The sequence below is a fragment of the Canis lupus genome, chromosome 18 (assembly GCF_011100685.1).
Source record: "Canis lupus familiaris isolate Mischka breed German Shepherd chromosome 18, alternate assembly UU_Cfam_GSD_1.0, whole genome shotgun sequence".
NCBI classification, from domain to species: Eukaryota; Metazoa; Chordata; class Mammalia; order Carnivora; family Canidae; genus Canis; species Canis lupus.
Window position 1 is genome coordinate 44,594,446 of NC_049239.1, and position 21,763 is coordinate 44,616,208.

The window sequence follows — 21,763 nt, forward strand, 5'->3', positions numbered from 1 at the left end:
CAAACTAGTTCACCTGTCTCCGTGTTGCCACCCCACCCTAGTTCAAACCTCCACCATCACCGATGTAGAAAATAACCTCTAACTTAGCTGTAGGCATCCATTCTCAACCAATGTCCCCACCCCCGATCTGTTCTCCAGGCTACAGCCAAAGTCACCATTTCGAAACATAAATGAAACTTCTCAGTGTTCTTAAAGAGCAAAAGTCCCAGTTTGGTCTACTGGGCCCTATACATCCAAGCTTCTGTCTCACCTCCCCCCCCCCCCCCCGCAGCCCCTGGATTTGCTGTACTTCAGGCACAATGATCTTCTTCTAGTTGTGCAAACATGCCATCTTCTCTCCTGACACAGGGCCTTTGCACATGCTGTTCTGGCCATCTGGTGGGAATTCTCTGCCTCTCGGGCTCATTGCTAGTGCCACACCAGACCTGTTGGAGTTTCTCTTGCTCAGCTGTTCTGTATGCACACAGCATTTTTCTGTCTCCCTTCCCATAACTGCTACTCATTCCTCAAGTCTCAGGCTGAAGGGAATCCTGCCCAAACCCCTCAACGACAACAATAATAATAGCAGATATTCACTGCAAGCTTCCTGAAAGCAGGCATAGTTCTAAGAGCTTCATAATGTTAACCCATTTCATCTCCACCATCACCTGTGATTATCCTGTTACAGAACAGGCACAAAGAGGTTAAATGACTCATCCAAGGTCACGTTTGACAGTAAATAGCAAAGTCACCTGACATAATGAACTTGGCTCCAGGCCCCAGGTCCCTGAGCACCATGAACACCACCGTCTCCCTCTGCTCCTAGAATGTCCTGTCTTCCCCCTTCCGTAGTAATGATCACATGTGCACGTACCTGTCCAGTGCCTGTTCTCCCCACCAGACTGTCCACTCCCTGAACATGAAGGGCCATGTTTCCTCTGGCGCCCAGCCTAGCACCTGGCATCACTGCTTTGTGGCCCCCAGACCCAAGTCACCCACTCCAGAGGAGGGCTTGGGTAAACCCCTCGTAAATGCCACAACATTTTGTGGGGCCCACCAGACGTACACACATGAACATTCACGGGGAAGTCACCCTGCGCTCTGCCTGGCTGGCGGGCCATGGGCTCCCTCGAGCCCCGTCACTGGTTCTGCTGACTACGGCCAGATGGGCTCCTCAGCGCGGCTCTCAGCCACCCAGGGTGGCAAGCACTCAGCCAGGGCAAGGGGAGAGCAACATCCATCATCCCCACATCCTGGAGGGATGGCAGGAAAGCTCTTGGGCCAGGCTGGGCCAGCGTATGGCTCCCCCTGCTGGTTTCCTTCTAGGCTCGCTCCTTAGCACCCTCTCCCACGGCACAGTGGCACAGCCCGGGGACACTCACCAGCCAGGAGAAGAAGCCAGCTGATTTGTCCTGGGTGGAGATCTGCCCCTCATAGGGGCCGAAGATGTGGCCCTTGGGGATGACCTCATTTATGCATCGCACGTCATTCTCCCCACTGGCTTCCTTGACCACCTCCATGCCCTGCGGGATGGTGAGGGCAGCCCTGTCTGGGATGCCCACGGGCACTGGCGTGTCGGACACAAACACTGGGGGACCGTGGTTCGGGCACTCATCCACAAAGTACTCCTGGCAGGACTCGCAGACTGAAGGGATGGAAAGAGCGAAAGAGCCTCAGTTGCGGCAGGGAGGCAGGACGCCCACGGCGGAGGCGAGGGGCTGCAGGGAAGCCCACCCTGAGGACGGCAGAGGGCAGTGAGAAGCACACTGCGTGGGATCGGCTCCACCCCAGCCAGCCTCAGGCCCCTGAGTCTTCCGTGGTAATAACCCATGACCCTCCCTGGGGCCTCCAAGGACATGCCTGCCAATGCGAAGGAAGCCAGTAGCTGCCTTTGTTTTAAGTAAAAAGCACAACTTTGGAGTCAGACGGATTTGGGTTTGAACTGCAACCGTGTGCATCTGTGGGCTGGGGGACCCGAGGCAAGGTTCTGAACCTCACCAAGCCCCAGTGTCCTCACCTGGAAAATGGGACCAATAAAAGCCACCTCGGTGGCTCACGGTGAGGATTCACAGAAGCCTGGCCCTGCGTCTGCTACATAACGGGCGAGTACCTATCATTACTATGGTGGCTGCAAGTTCCCTAAGCAGAGATGGGGCGCGGGGTGGGTGTAGGGTGAGGGGAGGAGAAACCCAGGCACAGCCCCAAGCTCCACTTACACCAGAAGTCCACTTGCTGGAAGCTTTTGGGCATGATGAGCTCACGCTTCCCCTTCAGTTTCTTGGGCTCCACTTCCATGGTTGAGGGGTCTGGTCTCCTAGAGCTGGCCAGGCCAGGGGCCGGTAAAGAAAGCAAAGAAGCCATCAGAGAGTGGCAGGCTGGTGGGCAGAGGAGCCGTGGACCAGGCCAGGAGGCCACGGGGATGCGGGGTGGGCGGAGGAGTCCCAGCCAGGCTGCCCGTTCAGTGCTGGGGATAGTGAAGGAGTTCTGAGACCTGGGCCTAGGCCTTCGAGGGCCGCGGTGTGGATTCTTCTAGCCTTCTAGAGCCTGCGTTCACATCTGCTCCCAGAAGCTGCCCAGAGAAAGTTAAGGAAGGTGGGCCAGGAGTGGGAACTCCCCCCGCCCGGGGGGCGTCCACCCCACCCAGCCTGGAGACTCCCCATTTTTCCCTCTCCTGTCCCCACATAAGGGCCTCACCAGGGCTGGCCATACTCCTGGTCTCGGAGTGGTGAGTAGACCTCGGTCTTCACCACGGTCACCATATCCCCCACGGCCGCCTTGGTCTGCGCCAGGCACTCCTTCATGTTCTCAGTCATTCTGTCCTGGGGACGCGAAGGCGGATGGCGCAGGAAGAGGATCAAAGAGACAGGGGAAGAAGGGTGAGTGTCAGAGAGGGCAAGCGGGGGTCCCGTGGAGTCTGGTTACCCTCCCTGCCATCCCCAGAGGAAGCGCTTGAGAACACAGACAACAAAAACAGCTGTAGCCCAGCCAAGAGGAAATGCCATTTCTATCCCGGGCTGGTCCTAGGGAAGACTGGAGCCACCAGCCCCCTGGGGTCAGAGGCCGCCGGGGGGCAGCTCAGGCCAGGGGGCAGGCCTTAGGGTAGCACAGCCAGGGACCCCAGGACTAAAGGGCAAGGGTACCAGGAGTCCACAGGAGCCTCGGCCCCAAAGTCTGCAACTGGGAGCAGGGGAGGGACCCACTCAAGCCCAGCTGGGGCCAAGAGGGGGGCTGGCAGATGAAACGGGGCCGCAGAGGCGGCGGCGCAGCCCCTCACCCCGAGGCTGCCAGGGAATGCGGCCAGGCCCGCTTTGCCAGCTCAGAGCAGGTACAGGCGGGGCCTGGGGGTCCCCGCGGGCCGGGGCCGCCCCGACTCCCAGCCCCACCCGCTCCCCGCTCTCCGGGGCAGTCTCCCCAGCCCGCTTACCGCCCTCCTCCACCACCGCGCCGGGCTTCAGCCCCTCCCTCGGCACCCCGGGGTCCTCATGCCAAGCCCGGGGACACTCTTCGGGCCAGGGCGGCGCGCGGCTCGGGCCGGGACCGCGCTCGCGGCCCGGGACTGGGCGAGCAGCGTGTGTGACTCACTACCCGGGGCCCCGCTGGCCACACCCCTGCTCCTCGGCTAATCAGCCCCCTGCTCCCCACCGGGGCCCCAAAGCCGGCGGCGGCTGGGAGGGGTGCGGGGAAACACGACGGCCTGCCCCCTCCGCCGAGCCCGCGGGGCCGGGGGCGCGCCGAGGGGGCGGGGGCGGCCCGAGTCGCCCCGCCCCGGGCCCCGCGCCCCGCGCCCCGCGCCGCCCGCACCCCGGCCCCGGCCCCGGCCCCGGCCCCCGCCCCGCCCCGTCCCGCCCGCGTGTCCGGCGGGGAAAGTGTGAGGCCGCGCGGCGGGGCGCGGGGCGCGGGGGCCGGGCAGGGCGCGGGGCGCGGGGCGCGGGGGCCGGGGCGCGGGCAGGGCGCGGGCCGCCCTCCGTCTCACCAACCTTCCCGGCGGGGAGCTCCCTGCCCTGCCCGCCCGGCCCTGCCCAGCGCCGCCCCCCGCCCGCCAGGCCCGGCATTCCTTGCGGGGGCATGTGGCTTCTTGCCGGCCCCGGGGGCACGCAGTTGGCTGGCGGCCGGGAGGGGGGCGCGCGGGGAGGGAGCGGGAGCGGGCGCCGGGAGGGGCGGCGGCCGGGGGCCCGCCCGGCGGGAGTCCAGCCCCCCGCGGGCCGGGGCCGGGGCCGGGGCCGGGGCCGGGCCGGGGGGCGCCGCGGGGGCCGGGGCCGGGGGGGTGGGGGCCGGGCGGGTCGGCGGCGAGCGCGGGCGGCCCCCCGCGCGCCCTCCCTGCGGCCGCCGCGGACTCGGCGTGGCTGCGGCGCGGCCTGCGGGCCACCGGGCACTCGGCTCCCTGCCGCCGCGCCCGCCCCCCGCCGCCCCGTCCCCACCTGCGCGGCCGGGGGTGGGGACCGGGCACCTGCGGGGCCGGCGGGGTGGGGGGGCAGGCTCCGCGCCTGCCGCTGGGCCGCCCTCCCGGCCCACGGAATGCCCCCCGCCGTGGGGGGCCGGGGTTGAGGTCCCCGAGGCGGGAGCCTAGGGCAGGAAGATGCCAAGATGTCCAGGGACTTGCCCAAGGTCACGCAGTCCATTCCTAACGGAGCCTAGACTGGAGCCGGGGACCTGCTCCGAGTAAATTGGAGACAGGGGAACCCCGCTTCAAGCGTTATGTTTCAGGTCTGGTTCGCCCCCGGGCCTCACTCTCAGCCCAACCTCTCCCGGAAGGATCACCGGGATCACCCTGGGGTGGGTTCAGGCCGCCCCCGAGCCCGGCTGCTGGGTCTGGGCAAGGTCTCACGGATTTATTTGTAAAGGATCACGGAACGCTTCCAGCCCCAGGAGCACTTGTCACTTGGATGGGCAACATTCACACACAGCACATCCTGAGGTGGCTCGGTCTGGTGGTTAGAGACCCAGGTCTCCGAAAGGAGCACTGCCTGCAAATCCCAGCGGTTGGTGGGTGTTAGTGGACTGAGAATTCGTGTGCCCCCACCCGCAACCCCAATTCCTATCCCTAATGTGACTGTATTTGGCAACAGGGCCTGAGAGGAGGTGATAAAGGCTCAATGACGTCACAAGGTTAGAGTCCTAACCCAATAGGGCTGGTGCCCTTCTAAGAAGAGGAAGAGACACCAGAGCTCGCTTGCTCACTCTCTCTCTCCACCAGGTGAGGACGAGAAGGCATCAGTGTGCAAACCAGGAAGAGAACTCTCCCCAGGAACCAAACTGGCTGGCACTTTGATGGTGGACTTCCCAGCCTCCAAAACTGTGAGAGAGAAATCTTGTTAGGCCACTCAGTCTATGGCATTTTGTCATGGCCGCCTGAGACAGCAGGTTATCCAGCTTCTCTCTGCTCCCGTTTGTTCATCTGGAAAATGTGGCCAATGTTAGATTCTATCATAGATGCTGCCGTACGGAAATGGAAGAAGATGAGTTTGGAGAGAGTTAGACACAGTCTCTGCATATCTGCACCTGAAGAAAGCTGATCAGGAAGGTGGGTATACGTGACCTCCTTAAGGGGTGGCTTTGAATTCTCTCCATTGGGTTGGATTTGTTTTTTTAAGTCAGTCATCTGCAGACTGTGGCACTTTATTAGAAAAAGACTGCTCGGGACCATTTTGTATTTCTCCTGCTCTGGCCCCTCCATCCTCCACCAGCACCACCCCCATGCCACCCCCACCCTGCCATGGCACCTGTGAACTTGTGTCCTCCACTTGCAGCACACCTGAAAAAAAATCCCACGGATCCTTCAGCCCTCCCTCACTTCTCCCAACCTCCTGAGCCATAATACCCTCTCCAGCTCCGCGTCCCTTACCTCGTGGCACTTGTCAGCCTTAGAACAGTCTTTTGTTAGCATGATTATTTGATGAATACTTGTTTGCCACAATACATTATAAGTTCCACAAGGGCAGGCACCTTTGCTCACCACTGAAAAAACTGCATTGCTGGCACTTGTAACAGTGCCTTGATACCAGGGCAAGAACTAGTGAAAGACCAGCAAGGTGCTAGGGCATAAACTTTAAGGAGGCACCCCACCTCTCTGGGTCATGCCCTTGGCAGGAATGGCACCTGAAAGTGAACACATCCTTGAATTTGGCAACTTAGGTGACTTCTTGCCTTAGCCTAGTCTCAGCCTTGCCTAGCACACAGTGTATTCTCAATATTTGGCCAAATGAACGGCCAAATGACCCATGTCGCAATTTACCACCCCCTTTAATATGTCCTACTGGCCCCACTGACAATCTCAAGTCTAAAAGAGATCTCAGAAAGGAAGACAAGGTGGGCGGGTTATTGTTTTGAATCCTCTTCTCTTCTGGGTGCTTTCACTGATCTTAGCAGGGCAGGGTGGGTGGCCCAGTGGGTGAGGCTGGCAATGAGAGGCAGTGAGGTACAGCAGAGACTGTGATGGAATTAGATTCTGAGTCCGGGACCTGAACCTGATAAGAAGTCCTAAAGTGTATGCTCTGAGCACACACACATCACTTAAACTCGCCAGGCCTTTCTGTCTTCATTGGTAAAATGGAAATCATCCTGTTTGCCAGGTAATCCCCATAAGGAATAAATGAGGTAAAGGCTGGGGCGAGGCCTTGGGAAGAGCCAAGTGCTACGGGTCTGGGTCTGTAAAGGATATTAGTATTAAACTGGCCGCCCAGAGGCAGGGAGTGAGCAGGAAGGGGGGGAGGGGAGAGACCTGAAAGGGGAAGGGAAGGAGGGAAAAGGCAAGAGTAAGAAAATAAGGGATGGAGGGGAAGAAGGAGGGAGAGGAAAAGAAACATGCAGACATTTTCTGAGTCTTAAATGGAAAACCATTCCCTCTGAGAAAAGCATTCATTTATACCTCAAGATAGAGATGTCTACTGGCCATTTCCTTTTTTTTTTTTTTTTTTTAAAGATTTTATTTATTTATTTATTCATGAAAGACTGAGAGACAGAGAGAGAGAGAGAGCCAGAGGGAGAAGCAGGCTCCATGCACCGGGAGCCTGACGTGGGATTCGATCCCGGGTCTCCAGGATCGCGCCCTGGGCCGAAGGCAGGCGCCAAACCGCTGCGCCACCCAGGGATCCCCATTTCCTTTCATATTTTACTTTTCACTTACATCCCACCTTCATCACGTAAAAGAACCGTGATGATTTGTAACACAAACACATACTCAATGGGACAAAGATTTCATGGAGAAAGATTGATGCCAATTATACCAAGAATCTGTTGTCAGATGGCTAGTGATCTAGCCGCCCATTCATTGCTGAGCCTCCTGGCGGCTAGCGCAAAAAAGGAAATACGATGGCTTTCAGAGTACTCATTATTTGAGGCTTATTTATTGACTGCATGATTAAGTTCCCTCCATTCTTGGAGCGGTCCAGCTGCCTGGTGAACCGGAACCGAGCCTTATTTGCATGACTGATGTGCATTAGGGCTCCTTCCTGTGTCTGTAATGAAGGTGGTGGTGGTGGGGGGGGGTGGCAAGACTTCCACTGGGGAAGAGAGGGAGAACACCACAGGCTAGTGTCCTTCACTGGTTCCATCTCAGCGGGCACTGGGAAGCCTGAGCTGGCTGAAGCTCCAGCAACTGTTTCTGCAGTCTGCTCTGGACCTGTCTGCCCACTGAGGGGCTTGGGGGAGGGCTGGCCTGCAGGCCTCAGGGAGGACTCCAAGCTGCTGGCAATGCTCCCTCTCAGCTGGCTCCTCTGAGTCTGCACATGCAGAGATTAGGCATGTTGCAAACCCAGCAATGAGATGCAAACCCAAGGGGGTGGGGGGGCAGAATGCAGCTCAGGAGGGCAGCAGCTCTGTTTTCACCCTTGGCGGGGCGCCAGGGTCCTGGAATGCCCGGCAGCTAGTGTGGCCTGAGGACTGGGAATCTGTGCCCACTTGGTTTTCCTAGCGGCTGGCCCCATGAGAATCCGAGGGTCAGCTCCGGTGCCACCACAGCATCCTGTGTTGTTCTCTCTGATGACCAAGGGACAGGAGATTAGAGGGCTGGCCCAAGCCACCCAGTGACCTGGGCTGGGTATCCCGAGCTCTGGGTTTCAGTCCTGGCTGTGCTGTAAACTTTTTAGGTGACCTTGAGCAAGTTCCTGCCTTGCCCTGAGCCTCAGTTTCCTCAGCTTGAAAAATGAAAGGTTCAACACGGTTCTTCATAGTAAACCATGGGGGTAAATAGAGGAAGAGCACGGAATCGTTACAGGGAACCGTTGAATTATATGCCCGAGAAGCACTGCCTCTAGATGGAATAAATTATGTGCCTTTAATTTATACATAAGACAGATTTATAAATGTATATAAATACTTTTAGGATGAAGTAAATGATAAAATGGTCTTAAAATGTTACTGAATTCAGGCAGCCCAGGTGGCTTGTCGGTTTTGCGCCGCCTTCGGCCTGGGGTGTGATCCTGGAGACCTGGGATTGGGTCCTGCATCGGGCTCCCTGCATGGAGCCTGCTTCTCCCTCTGCCTTCCTCTCTCTCTCCCTCTCTCTCTCTCTCTCTGGTCTCTCGTGAATAAATAAATAAAATCTTTTTAAAAATTAAAAAATGTTACTGAATTCATAGAAGCCGAATGTCACCATGTGTTTTCTTAATCAAATGATACCAAGCACAGTCACTTGCAAACTATATAACCTTGAGAAAATTAACCACTCCTACCTTAGTTTTCCCACCTGTCCAATGGGACTGAAGTCAGAACCTGTCTCATAGGGCTGTTTATACACCAAAACACCTGGCATATAAGCACTCTATAAATATTAGTTCTTATTATCATTCATTTTATTGTTGCTTTAAAAGTAGAGCAGACATCAGGTGGACACACTGATGAAAATTTTTTTTACATTAAAAAGAGGGCTTTTATTAGCAGTTACTACCTTTAAGGGAGAAATACTTTTAAAATGTCTATGTTGGGCAGCCTGGTGGCTTAGCGGTTTAGTGCCACCTTCAGCCCAGGGCGTGATCCTGGAGCCCTGGGATCGAGTCCCATGTCAGGCTCCCTGCATGGAGCCTGCTTCTCCCTCTGCCTGTGTCTCTGCCTCTCTCTCTCTCTCTCTCTCTCTCTCTCTCTCTCTGTCTCTCATGAATAAATAAATAAAATCTTTAAAAAAATAAATAAAATGTCTGTTATAAAGATGTTCATCCCAACAGAAAAAAAAGGAAAATAATACTTAAAAGGGAATTTGTAAAAGAAAGACAAATGGCCAACATGCTTTATGGAAAACCACAAAATTTAATAACCAAATAAATATAGATTATAATAAACATCATTTTACCTCTATTAGCAAAGATTTAAAAATCTCAGCAATATTCCAAGTTGGCAAGAGTGGGGGAAAATACCCTATACACGCCCCTGGTTGGAAAATAATCGGTATGAACTTTTTGGAGGGCGATTTGGCAATACATATCAAAAGACTTGAAATGAGCAAAACCTTCGTAGGAGCAACCCCAAATCTAGGAGTTTATCCTAAGGACATAATTAAGCTGTATGCAAAGATTTACCTACAAGGCTGTCTTCTGCAACACTATTCTTAGTAGCAGCAAACAAACAAACAAACAAACAAAAAACACACAGCAGGGGAAACATACACCTTGAAAACAGTAAAGAAAATATATAGCACATGGTGAAATATTAGACAGCAATTAACAATGCTTTAGAAGAATATTTATTGATATGGAAACACATGCTCAACATATTGTTAATGAAAAATGAAAGTTACTAAGTGAAAGATCATTTAAAAGGCTCCCTGCTGGATGATTCTGACTATATGACATTCTGGAAACAGGTAAAACTGTGGAGGCAGTAAAAAGTTCAGTGGTCACCCAGGGTTAGCAGGAGAGAGGGATGAATATGCAGAGCACAGAGGATTTGTAGGGCAGTGAAACTTACTCTGTGTGACACTGTAATGGTGGATACGTGTCATCATGCATTTGTCCAAACCCACAGAATGTACAGCACCAACAGGGAGCCTTGATGTAAACCACGGACTCTGGGTGATAATGACGTGTTGGTGCAGGTTCATCAGTTGTGACAAACGTACCACTCTGGGCACTCTCCTATAGCAGGGGAGATCGTGGGTATGTGGGGCCAGGGAGACTGTGAGAATGCTATGCTTTCCCCTCATTTTACTGTGAATCTAGAACTTCTCTAGAAAATAAAATCTGCTTTTATTTTATTTTAAGATTTTATTTATTTATTCATGAAAGACACACACAGAGAGAGGCAGATACATAGGCAGAGGGAGAAGCAGGCTCCCTCTGGGGAGCCTGATGGGGGACTTGATCCCAGGACCCCGGGATCACGACCTGAGCTGAAGGCAGACGCTCAACCGCTGAGCCACCTAGGCGTCCCAATAAAATCTGTTTTTAAAGATGAAAACTGTGAAAAGATAGATACAAAATAACTCCATTTTAGAAATACATATACACATGGATTTGCACACACAGGTCTAGGAAAATATATTCTGCGGGATCACGTGTGGTTAGTTGGCACAGTGTGTTAAAGAGAAAGAGTTCCCCTTCTTTTTGCTTATGAGAAAAAAGTCACTCTTTAAAGGAACTCTTTATAATCCTTTAACTTAGAAATTGCTAAAGACAATGTCTAAGGTTCCAACACCCTCACCCACTTGTCACTGGATGCTGAGACTCAACCAATTGGTTGGGAGGAAGAAGGACTCCAAATTAGAGACTGAACCCCAGGCATATAAGTGGCATCTGTTGCACATTTGATGAATGAATGCAAATCGATTGATGGATCAGTAAGAGCCCCGATATTTCTACCACGAAAGACTTCTGTTTTTCTTTTTCTTATGATCCCCATTTTAAAAGATATTGTCTACCGAAAAGACTAAATATATCGTATAATAACTCATTCATTTTTCGGGGTGCCCGCATGGTGTAGTTGGTTAAGTATCGGACTCTTGGTTTCAGCTTAGCTCATGATCTCTGGGTCATGAGATCCAGCCCGTGTCCGGCTCTGTGCTCAGTGGGGAGTCTGCTTAAGACTCTACCTCGCCTTCTGCCCCTCCCCACTGCCCTCTCCCTCTGTCTCTAAAATAAATAAATAAATTTAAAAAATATATATTCATTCATTTTCCTAGTTTTTCCTAGTCATGCTGGTAGGTGATAACCAGGGTTAACATACTGGTTAGTTGCTATCCTCCTATAAGCAAAAGCAGAGAGATCTGGCACGTTCATTCATTTGTCCTGCTGATTTCAGGGAACTGTAAATTTTCATTAAGCTTCTTTATGTTTACAAAATAGCTCGGTGGGTCGATTACTGTGCAGAAATGAGACTAACCAAACCACACTATCTGCTATCGTATGTAGTCACGATGCGAGAAAAGAAACGAGACTCCAAAGAGGACATACTGTATAATTCCATTCATGTAAAGTCAAAAAAAAAAAAGGGCAAAACTATGGTATTAGTTAGAAGTGTCCATGGTAACCCTTGGGAAGAATGAAAAAGGGATAAGGAAGGGGCTTGTCTGATGCCGGTCATGCTCTGTTAATCTTGGTGCTGGTCCACCGGGTGTACGAGTTTGTGAAAATACATTGAGCCACACTTCTATAATATGTGCATTTTTCCATATGTATTTATATGTTAGTAGAAACAAAGGAAAAATATCTGCAGGGGTCCTAAGGGCAAAGAACTCTCATGGGCGAAATTGGGACCCAGTATAGCCCCTGATTTTGCAGCTGGAGGAACTGGGGTCCAGCCAGCGAGGCTCACAATTGGGTTTCAGGCCTTCATCTGCAGAGCAGTTGAGCACAGCTGGCCAGGGGTGGGGGGATGGGGGTGGGCAGTGGAACACATTCTCCCAAGGTGGTCCCTCCTGCAGAACCTGTTAAAGGTAACAGGCTGACCCCATCATTGATAAGATTTTGAAAAGATGTCGGGAGAAGCAATGTAAAAGTTCATGAGTCAACTTTTTCCCATGTTTGCTCTCAGAGTAGACACTGCTGGTGGCTTACTTGGATCCCATTTCCTCCTCCCCCTTAAAAGAACAGGACATTGTTCAGGTGGGACACCTCTCTCCCAGGACCTACAGAGATCCAGGAGGAGCTGGGCCTACCCTCAGCTCCAGGTGCGGACGCCAACTAATCAAAGACAGTGGTACAAGACCACTGCAAGACCATCCTCCTCCCCAGTTATTAGATCAGGAACCTGGACTTTGACTAGTCAGCACCTGACATTCCCCTTCTAAGGTCAGATACCTGACCTACTTAGGCCCATCCAAGGGAAGAAAAGGACTTCAGTTTCATGACTTGACCAAGAAAGCATGCAGCCATGTTGTGCAAAGCACCCTCAAGATGAAGCTAACACAGTGGAGCAGAGGGAAGGTGTGGTATAATAAGTAATATATTTGTTCTTTGTCCCCAGTTCCTGGCAGAGAGCACCTAAAACCCTTGGAATTTCCCAAGTAATAGGAGTGTCTGTTGCCCCTTTCTAGCTCACCTGAGTGTATGTTAGTGAGTGACTAAGGGCGGGGCCCCTACAGAGCCTCAGGATAGGGCTGGTCACCCCAGAACCCAGGATTAGAACGTTAGAACTTCCGGGCCCACCTGCTGACCTTCTGGGAGGGGAAGGGGCCTGGAGAGTGAGGTCTACAAAAATCCTTTGGTTCTTAAATTGAGGTATAATTGACCTACAACAGCATATTAGTTTCGGGTCTACCACATAATGATTTCATATCTGTATATACTGCAAAATGATCTCAGTAAATTAACATCTGTCATAGTTACAGAATTCATTTTCTTGTGATGAAAACACTTAAGATCTACTCTCTTAACAACTCAAATATGCAATACAGTGTTATTAACTATAGCCACCAGGCTGTGCATCACATCCCCAGGACTTAGTTTATAACTAGATGTTGGTACCTTCTGTCTCCCTTCCATGCATTTCGCTTCACCTCACCCCCGCCCCTCGCTGGCAATCACCAGTCTGTTCTCAGGGTCTATGAACTTGGTTTGGTTTTGTTTTCATTCTGCAGGTAAGTGAGATCGTACAGTATTTGTCTTTGACTTATTTGACTCAGCATAATGCCCTCAGGGTCGATCCATGTTGTCACAAATGGCAAGATTTCGTTCTTTTATACGGATAAATAATACTCCGCTATCTCTACCACGTCTTCTTTACTCACTCATCTGTTCATGGACACTTAGCTTGTTTCCAAGCCTTGGCTCTTGCAAATAGTGCTGCAGTGAACATAGGGGTGCAGACAGCTTTTCCAATTAGCATTTTCATTTTCTTTGGGTAAACACCCAGAAGTGGAATTGCTGGATCATATGGTATTTCTATTTTTAATTTTTTTTAAGGAGTCTATTTATTCAGTTGAGACAGAGAGATACACAAAGAGAGAAAGCATGAGCAAGGGGAGAGGGAGATGGAGAAGCAGATTCCCTGCTGAGCCTGGAGCGGATGTGAGGCTTGATCCCAGGACCCTGAGATCATGACCCAAGCCAAAGGCAGATGCTTAACCATCTGAGCCACGCAGGTGCCCCTATTTTTTTGAGGAAGCTTTGTCTCATCTTCCACAGTGGCTGCACCAATTCGTATTTCCAGAGCAGTGCACCAAGGTTCCCGTCCTCCTGGCCAGGGCTTATTCTCTCTCTCCCTCCTGATGCTAGCCATTCTGACAAGTGTCGGAACATCTCATTTCCCTGATGACCAAGTGATGTTTATTCATTTACCTGTTAGTCTGTATGTCTTCTGTGGAAAACTGTCTATTCAGCTCCTCTGCCCATTTTTTAATCAGATTGTTTGGTTTTCTGCTATTGAATCATATGAGTTCTTTATATCTTTTGGATATGAATCTCTTCTCAGATAGATGATTGGCAAATATTTTCTCTCATTCGATAAGTTGCCTCAAAAAATTCTTGATCAAGATTCGGAGAGCCAGGCAGCCCCGGTGGCTCAGCGGTTTAGTGCCGCCTACAGCCTAGGGCATGATCCTGGAGACCTAGGATAGAGTCCCAAGTCGGGCTCCCCGCATGGAGCCTGCTTCTCCCTCTGCCTGTGTCTCTGCCTCTCTCTCTCTCTCTCTCTCTCTGTGTTTCTCACGAATAAATAAATAAAATCTTAAAAAAAAAAAAAAAAAGATTCCGAGATCCTCAGGGCACCTGGATGGCTCAGCAGCTGAGCATCTGCCTTTGGCTCAGGTCATGATCCCAGGGTCCTGGGATTGAGTCCTGCCTCAGGCTCCCTACAGAGAGCCTGCTTCTTCCTCTGCCTATATGTCCACCTCTCTCTCTCTCTCTCTGTTGTCTCTCATGAATGAATAAATAAAACCTTAAAAAAAAAAAGATTCAGAGAGCCTTCTGGGTGGAAAGAGGTAGCAGTGCTGGGGGGCAGGGTGCACAAGGAGGGGGCATGGAAGCTCCATGCTCCTTCTCATCTACCTTACCCAAGTTCATCTTTTCCATCTAGCCTGTATCCTTTATAGTAAACTATGATTGTCAGTAAAGCACTTTTCCTCAGTTCTCTGAGTCATTCTAGCAAATTATAGAACCTGAGAAGGAGGTTGTGGAAACCACTGATATGTGTTGGTCAGAAACATGGGTGTCCCAGGACCTGCAACTGGTGTCTCAAATGGGGACAGTCTTGTGGGACTGAGCCTTCGATCTGTAAATTCAGTGCTGACTCTGGGTGGTTAGTCTCAGAACTGCAGTGAGCCGTGGGACACCAGCTAGTGTCTGAGAATCAGAGGACTAGTTGGTGCGGGACAACATCTCAGAGATGTGGACTTGGGCAGTCGATGGAATCAGCTGCTCCTGGAACCTTCCCTACTTCTGCACTTCCTGTTAGGCTCCTGTATCACTCAGGCCCTTCCAGGACAGGTCTCTATGACATGCGGCCATCACCATGCACACCACCCACCTACCAGCTCCGGCTGTGTCCCAAACTCTGGCTGCGCCTCTCTAAAGGGTCCGCCTTGATGGTGCCTTGATCTCCAAAGAGCAAACCAGGAGGGCCTACAGCATCTCACCCCAGCCATGCTCTCCCCTCAGCCCAAGGCCTGACCTGAAGCTGTACCCCAAGCACTCTCGCACGCTGGTGGGAATGTAAGCTGGTGTATTTAAGGAGAGTGGTATAAGCCTGGGAACCTTTAAAAGATGCACATAATCCTCTATCCTGCCATTGCACTTCTAGGAAGTTCACTGAGATGAACGTCTAAGACTTTTCACGGCAGCACTATCTAGAATAGCAAAAGACTGGAAATAACCAACGAGTCCATCTGGAGGCCAGTTAAATAAATAATGGGGTCTCTGGACAACAGGCAGCTGTTCCAAAGAAGGAAAGTCATGGAACAAGGGCTCCACCAGCGTGGTCTGAGCCACTTCTCCCTCTGGCCTGAAGGGCTGCAGCAGCAGCCTGATGGTCTCCCTGCTGCCACTCTGCCCCTGCTGTCCATTCTCCAGCCCCGTTAACCAGTCAGATCAAATGGTCCCCTGCTCTAAACCCTCCACAGAGCAAAGCTCAGCCAACAGCAAACTCTCCAGAGTGACACAGTCTGCCCTCTGTGACCTCTTTCCTACTGTGCCCCCCTCACTCCCACCACTGCCAGAGGGGCCACCTTGCTCAGCCAGCAACATGACAGTGCTCCCATCTTGTGCCTTTGCACTGGCTGTTCCCTCTGCTGGGAACGCTCCTCCCCCAGATACCTGCAGGGCTCACTCCCTCACTCCCTTCAGGTCTTAATTCAAGGTCACATTCTCTGCCACCTAGATACAACTGCAATCCCCTGATGGGTCCTATCCCTCTTGCTTGGCTTTTCTCCTGAGCTCGACTCACCATCACATTGATGTAGTACGCATTTATATTATTCGCCCTCTGCCTCCCCAACCAGAATGCAAACGCCAGGAAGGCAGAGATATTTATCTTCCATTTATTGCTGAATCCCCTGCAAGTAGGACAGTGCCTGGTGCAAAGTGAGTGCACGATAAACATTTGTTGAATGGATTATGTAATTGGTGGTGAAAACAAAACCAAGGTAAAGACCATCTGCATCATTAGAGAGGCAGCAGCAAGGGGTCGCTAAGAGCATAGATCTCGGTACCCAGCTCCCTAGGTTCTACTCTCAAGCTTCACTTACCACTGTGTGATGCTGGGGGCCTTCCTTAACCTCTCTGTGCTTTGGCGAATAGCACCTAAGGCTGTTTGGAGGACTGAATGAGTTAATATTTGCCGTATACTTAGAATGGCGTCTGACACGAAGCGAGCAAGCTGTATAAATGTTATATAAAATAAACATGCCCTATTTTAATAAAATAGAAAGGATATACACATTTATACGTGCTCGCGTCTGCACAAAAGAGTTCTGAGCTGTGACAGCCGCTGTTCCTGGGACTGAGGGCTAGCGGAGGAAAGGGCCTTACCTCTTATGGAGCTTTCCACCAGATGCATGCATTTCTGATTTTAAAAATAGATTAGTAATGCCTATGAGTTATTGATTATGGAGGAAATTTATTATACTCTTCGTTTTGTATAACAACAAATTTTGAAAGGCATGTTAGTATTAACATTTTAAAAAACAAGCTGTAGGCTGCCCTGCCACCTCCCAGGCAGGGAGCAGAAGGGGAGAAGGCATCTGCTGATAGAGGGAGGGTAGGCAGAGGGGGCTCCTCCTTAGCACCTGCTGACCCCCTGGAAGGGAACTCTGAAGTCCACATGAATTCCCCGAGGCTGACCTAGCTCCAAGATACCAGATATCAAGTTGAGCACAGACAAATATGGCTTGCGGAGAAGGGGGTGTGTGCCGGTGTGTGGGGGGGTGGTCTCTGGGCTGAGGCTTCCAGGGCCTCAGGGAGATTGCACTTGCAAATGATGAAGCAGGAAGGTAGGAGGTCATGAGTATAAGTGACCTGAATGTGTAGATGCATTTAAGGATGGTCAGGGCCATGCTGCCTGGATTGCCCGCCTGCCCGGTATGGCAGAAGCTGGCCACCCACAGGACCTCTAGTTTGGTCAGCTCCTTAGGTCCCCTCCCCCATGATGCTAATGAAGAGGGCAGGCAGGGTAGGGAGTTGAAGCCATCCGCACCCAAGGCCCCTGTGGGTTTTAAGGAGTAGGGCTGGGTAAAGTGAGCTTTCGCATCCCACTGCCTCCTCTAGGCTGTCGGAGCTGAAAGCCTGTATCCAGATTGCTAGATTCAAGACCCTCCTTTCCTCGCTAGGAAACTGAGGCCCAGAGTGGGAGCAACTTGCTCAGGGCCTCCCAGAGGAAGGTGGTAGGAGATAGGAACCCACCACCACGGTCTGTGCCGGGCTGCCCCTCTCCAGGCCCTCCTTTCTCTGTCCCCGGCCCAGGGTGTCCTGCACATTCTCAAACCTACAGTTAGCCCGCCCCATGGGGCTAGAGCCTCCAATTAGCAAGGTGGGGCCCTGGTGAAACCCCATGTGGTGTTCTGACTCCAAGGAAAGGAGTCCCTCTACATCACGAGACCAGAGGGGAAGGCCTATGGAGGGAGTCTGGTGGGGGGGGGGGGCAGTGGACCTGGCACTGTGCCTTTATCTCTCCTGCAGTCTCTTCTTCATCCTCCTCCTCCTCCCTCACTGCTCCTTCCCACCCCTGCCCTTCTCACTGGCTGTTTATTCTATTCATCCAGTCCTGCCCGGCATCTCAAAATTAAAAGAAACCTCAAAAGTCACCTAAATCCTTGTTTCTGAATGTGTGGTCCAGACCAGCAGTAGGGGCATCACTTGGCACTTAGAAATGCAGAGTCCTGGGGCACCTGGGTGGCTCAGTGGTGGAGCGTCTGCCTTTGGCTCAGGTCATGATCCCGGAGCCTTGGGATCAAGTCCCATATCAGGCTCCCCAAAGGGAGCCTGCTTCTCCCTCTGCCTCTGCTTCAGCCTCTCATGAATAAATAAATAAAATCTTAAAACTAACTAAATAAATAAATAAATAAAATTCAGTCTTGTGCTCCTCTCCTAGGCCTCCTGCACCAGAGATGGCCTTAGGTGATGCACACACACAGAAAAGCTGGGAAGTACCCTTGGAAACTGCAAGGTGCTCAAAGCCATGGTACGTGTCAGCACCAAGCGTGATGAAGACCTCCCACAGGAGCTCACCATCAGCAGCCAGGCCGCCACCCCGTCTTTCGACAAGTAAGGTGTGCGTGCATGCCCGTGTGTGTGTGTGTGTGTGTGTGTGTGTGTGTGTGTGTGTGTGTGATGGGCCAGGCGGTCCCCCAAGGGTCCTGAGTGTCCCTGCTGAGTATGTAAACTGTTAAGGCCTCACCAGACTCTGACCCCAAGTCATCTCAGTAGCTTGTCACATAGGTAATAAGTAGGTTAAAGCGACCGCAGCATGGTGCTCAGCCCCAGAGAAGTGGAACCGGCCTGTTCAGCACTGGCTACCCAAGGTGCCGGCCCCCGAGTTCTTCCGATGCTGTGTAACCCACGGTCCACACAGTCACCGTTTGGGTCCACTGTGTCACCCTGTGGGACTTGGGGGTGCAGTAACCAAGGCCACCATGTGATGATCCTGCTATTTACTGCACCGGAGTCATTGTCCTGCCGACCCATAGAGTCTTGGCCATCAGATTGGGGTTCTTCCCTAACCATATGTGTGCATGTATAGGTGCGTCTGTTTGTCTCTCTGCGTGTCCTCAGCGGCCATTTACTAAGGTATCCATGGGAAGGCTCAGACTGAGACCTTGACTTGAAGGCATTCACAGGGAACCTGGCCTTGCCTGAACCCCCACTTTCTGCCAGCCCTGTCCCCAGGTGTTCCACTTCTTCATTCTGTCGCCTAATCCTCCCCCACGACCCCAGAGGGTGGATTACAGCCCCTTTTTACATCGGAGCTCTATCTGTAGCTCGGTCGCCAAACAGTAACAAACATAAATTATGTGGACACAGGCAGTAGAGAAGCAAAGAATGAGATGATTTCGGAGAATGATACCTGTGAATGCAAGGTGGTGTGATCAGCGATGATTATATTTACTGTTTGTCAAGCTTGCCCTAACAAACGGGTGTTCTGGGGCCTCCCCAGAGGAGCTAGCCAGCTCAGTACCAAGCAGCCGGTGCAGAACCATGACACTGCACCAGACAGGTGAAGCGGGCGAGGATGAAAAACCTTTATCCCAGCCCTCCAGGAAGGAGACAGGAGGGGCACCGCGTGGCTGATGCCAGGCTCTGTGCCAGGTGTCTGCATGCACTGTGGAGGATATCCATTCATTCACTCTTGACTTCCTCACATGCCAGGCACTGTCCTAGGTGCTGGGAACCCCAGGGTGAACTAGGTCCCCGCCCTCATGAGACTTGCAGCCTGAGTAGAATGTCTGTAGGTTTTCCTGCTAGCATCTATCCCCTTTCTGGCACAAAGGACCCTGGTGTCCTTGGAGAATCCCCTTTTCCAAATGCTCCATTCTGGGATAGGACCAACCAATCAGCATTCGAGTCTGCAAGTCATAGTGAACACTGCAGGCAAGGGTAAAGGGCCCAGCCAGTCACGAGGGGCAATTTTGGGGCTTTGGAGAAATCTGCTGGGAAAGAATGGAACGTTACTATGGATCTGCTGGCAGCCGGCCACTGTGGCACTACATACACTCGCAAACACCAGCCTGCCTAGGAGGGGAGGCGGTACAGAAGCAAGCAGAGTAAGAGGAACAGACTGAGTCCTGAGGACACTGTGTGAGCCCTGGATCCAACTGTTCCTGAAGCTGAACAGGACCCTGGACTTTGCACTTTGCTGAGCCCATAAAATCCATTTTTGCCTAATCCTGATCGACTTGAGTTTCTGTCTTTACTGTCTTTAAAACCCTTTCAAAAACCTAATGAGTACAGTTCTACTTTACTTGTTTTTCACACAGGAAACAGGCTCAGAGAGGACAAGTGCCTTGAACAAGGCTGCACAGCAGCTGTCTGGAATCTATCCAAGTCAAAGGTCATGCTTTTTCCACTAATGCCAGGTGGCAGTCTAGCATGGGGGGTGACAAACTACAATCAGGGGGTGGGCTAGGGGCTTCATGGCAGGTAGTGGAGGGACTTCCTGACAGAGGTGGCCCTGGGGGGATCATTAGAACCTGCTTCGACCAGAGACAGGCCTGTAGAAAGGCAGCAGAAGAAAGAATCCACAGGTTACAAACTGGTGCCTGGTTTTTGTCTTGGGTTTATCTTTTCCAATTTTTATTTTTGCCTTAGTTGCCAACTCTGAAGAAACAAGATTTCATGGAAAGACCCAATGTTCAACTTTGCTGGAAAATCGGAAGAACTGGCAACTGCAGGCAGGTGGCTCCATGTGGCAACAGTGTGCCAGAGCTGGGTGGCGGGGGCCCTGCTCAAAGGGCAAGGCGCTTACTCTTCAGACCTGCGGCCAGCCTGTGTCACCCAGGCGCCTTCCCTGTCCCAGCTGATATCTGAGGTCACGGCCTGTGCAGCCAAGGCCACAGGGCTGTGAGGACATCATCCTCTGAGAACCTGGCCTCAGGCAAGATGGGGGACTGGGGTGGGACCTCTGTCCCAAGTTCCCTGGGGCCCACGATGGTCCCTGGTACCCGGCAGGGGCTCAACACACACTCAGTGAGTGAACGAAGCAAACAAGAGGGTGGGAGCCACCCTGGAAATCCACTCCAAGAGGCAGTGTGGTGGATAACTTGGGGAATGGGGGCTCCGGGGTGAGACCGCTTGGTTGCGGATGGTTGCCTCACCACTTACAGCTGTGTCATTGGGGGAAGGGGCATTCTTTTCCTTTCTGTGCCTTCAGGTACCTCTCCATAAAAGGGGAATAAGAGGACACCTGGGTGGCTCAGTGGTTGAGTGTCTGCCTTTGGCTCAGAGCGTGATCCTGGGGTCCAGGATCCAGTCCCACGTCGGGCTCCCTGCAGGAAGCCTGCTTCTCCCTCTGCCTGTGTCTCTGCCTCTCTCTCTGTGTCTCCGTGAATAAATAAAAATCTTTTTAAAAAACAAAATAAAATGGGAATGATAATGGTCAAATCGGGTTCATGAGCAAAGGGGTCCACTGCCAGTAAATAACTCTTAGCCTGACCTCTTCCACTACCAGACATTAGACAGATTCCATCCCCCGTGTGAGCCCCAGTTCATCCAAGGGGGTTGGGTTTGATTTTGTCAGGACCCGTCAGCTCTGGCACTGGGTCACTATGAAAATTCAACATTCGTACAAACCCCTGGAGCCGGCCACACAAAAGCCCCTGAGGCCACGGGGGTCTCTCCACCAACCGCTTCACCACGGAGGCCAAAAGGGACCCTGACGGGCATCACGGGAAGGCCACACAACGCCAAATTCCTTGAGATTGAGCCCAAGTTCCAGCTCCAGGACCTGGCGTGGCTCATTTACTCCAAATCATGATGACCCAAAGGTCTGGGAACACGGCTAGAAGGAGCCAGCCCTCGGGGGCCCCTCATGGCCCCTCATGGGGGTCCCCGGGGGTCCCGGCCTTGCTTCTGAGAGCATGCTGGGCCCACCGCAGCCGTTTCACCGCGGCTGGCGCTGGGGCATCCAGCTGGCAGAGCCACGGCCATTTCTCTCACACGCCCCCGGATGGGAAATGATTCATGAAAACCAAGAAGGTAAAATTAGCCCAAAGGCTGCCGAGTAATTTATGCAGCCACCAGGCCCAGGAGGGAGGGAAGGCCCACGCTGCCAGCTCCTGCCTGGCCATCAGGAGCCTCTGTCTCTGGGGTCTTCTATTTCGGGACTCAGGCTCTGGGGCTGTTGGCAAGGCTTCCGGAACCATCCCTGACCCCCGCCCCACCACACTCAGCAGACCCATGCCTGTCACTGGGGACCTGCCGAGTGTCAGCGGGTT

General features: G+C 52.5%; 1 protein-coding gene and 1 long non-coding RNA gene across 11 annotated transcripts in view; one reads left to right on the forward strand and one right to left on the reverse strand.

Annotated features, from left to right (window-relative positions):
• The window catches only part of PRDM11 (PR/SET domain 11), a 92,953-nt gene that overhangs the window by 56,135 nt on the left and 15,055 nt on the right, over positions 1 to 21,763 (reverse strand). For 3 of the 4 annotated variants that reach the window (XM_038563496.1, XM_038563498.1, XM_038563499.1), the window contains exons 2-4: positions 2,674 to 2,798; positions 2,196 to 2,299; positions 1,362 to 1,624 (exon numbers count right to left, since the gene is read on the reverse strand). In XM_038563496.1, coding sequence (XP_038419424.1) covers positions 1,362 to 1,624; positions 2,196 to 2,299; positions 2,674 to 2,798 — 492 coding nt within the window. Of the gene's footprint in view, positions 1 to 1,361; positions 1,625 to 2,195; positions 2,300 to 2,673; positions 2,799 to 3,403; positions 3,691 to 21,763 lie in introns of those variants that run through there. The other variant, XM_038563497.1, reaches the window with a different exon arrangement.
• LOC102156860 lies at positions 4,496 to 20,849 on the forward strand. Of its 7 annotated transcripts, XR_005373492.1 has the most exons (6): positions 4,496 to 4,962; positions 5,046 to 5,085; positions 5,174 to 5,274; positions 5,410 to 5,500; positions 17,926 to 18,098; positions 19,808 to 20,849. It is a non-coding gene; the product is annotated as an uncharacterized LOC102156860 (long non-coding RNA). The 7 variants fall into 7 exon arrangements; XR_005373487.1 differs by having other exon boundaries at positions 5,174 to 5,500; XR_005373491.1 differs by having other exon boundaries at positions 4,496 to 5,500; positions 17,926 to 18,103; positions 19,808 to 19,881; positions 20,139 to 20,849.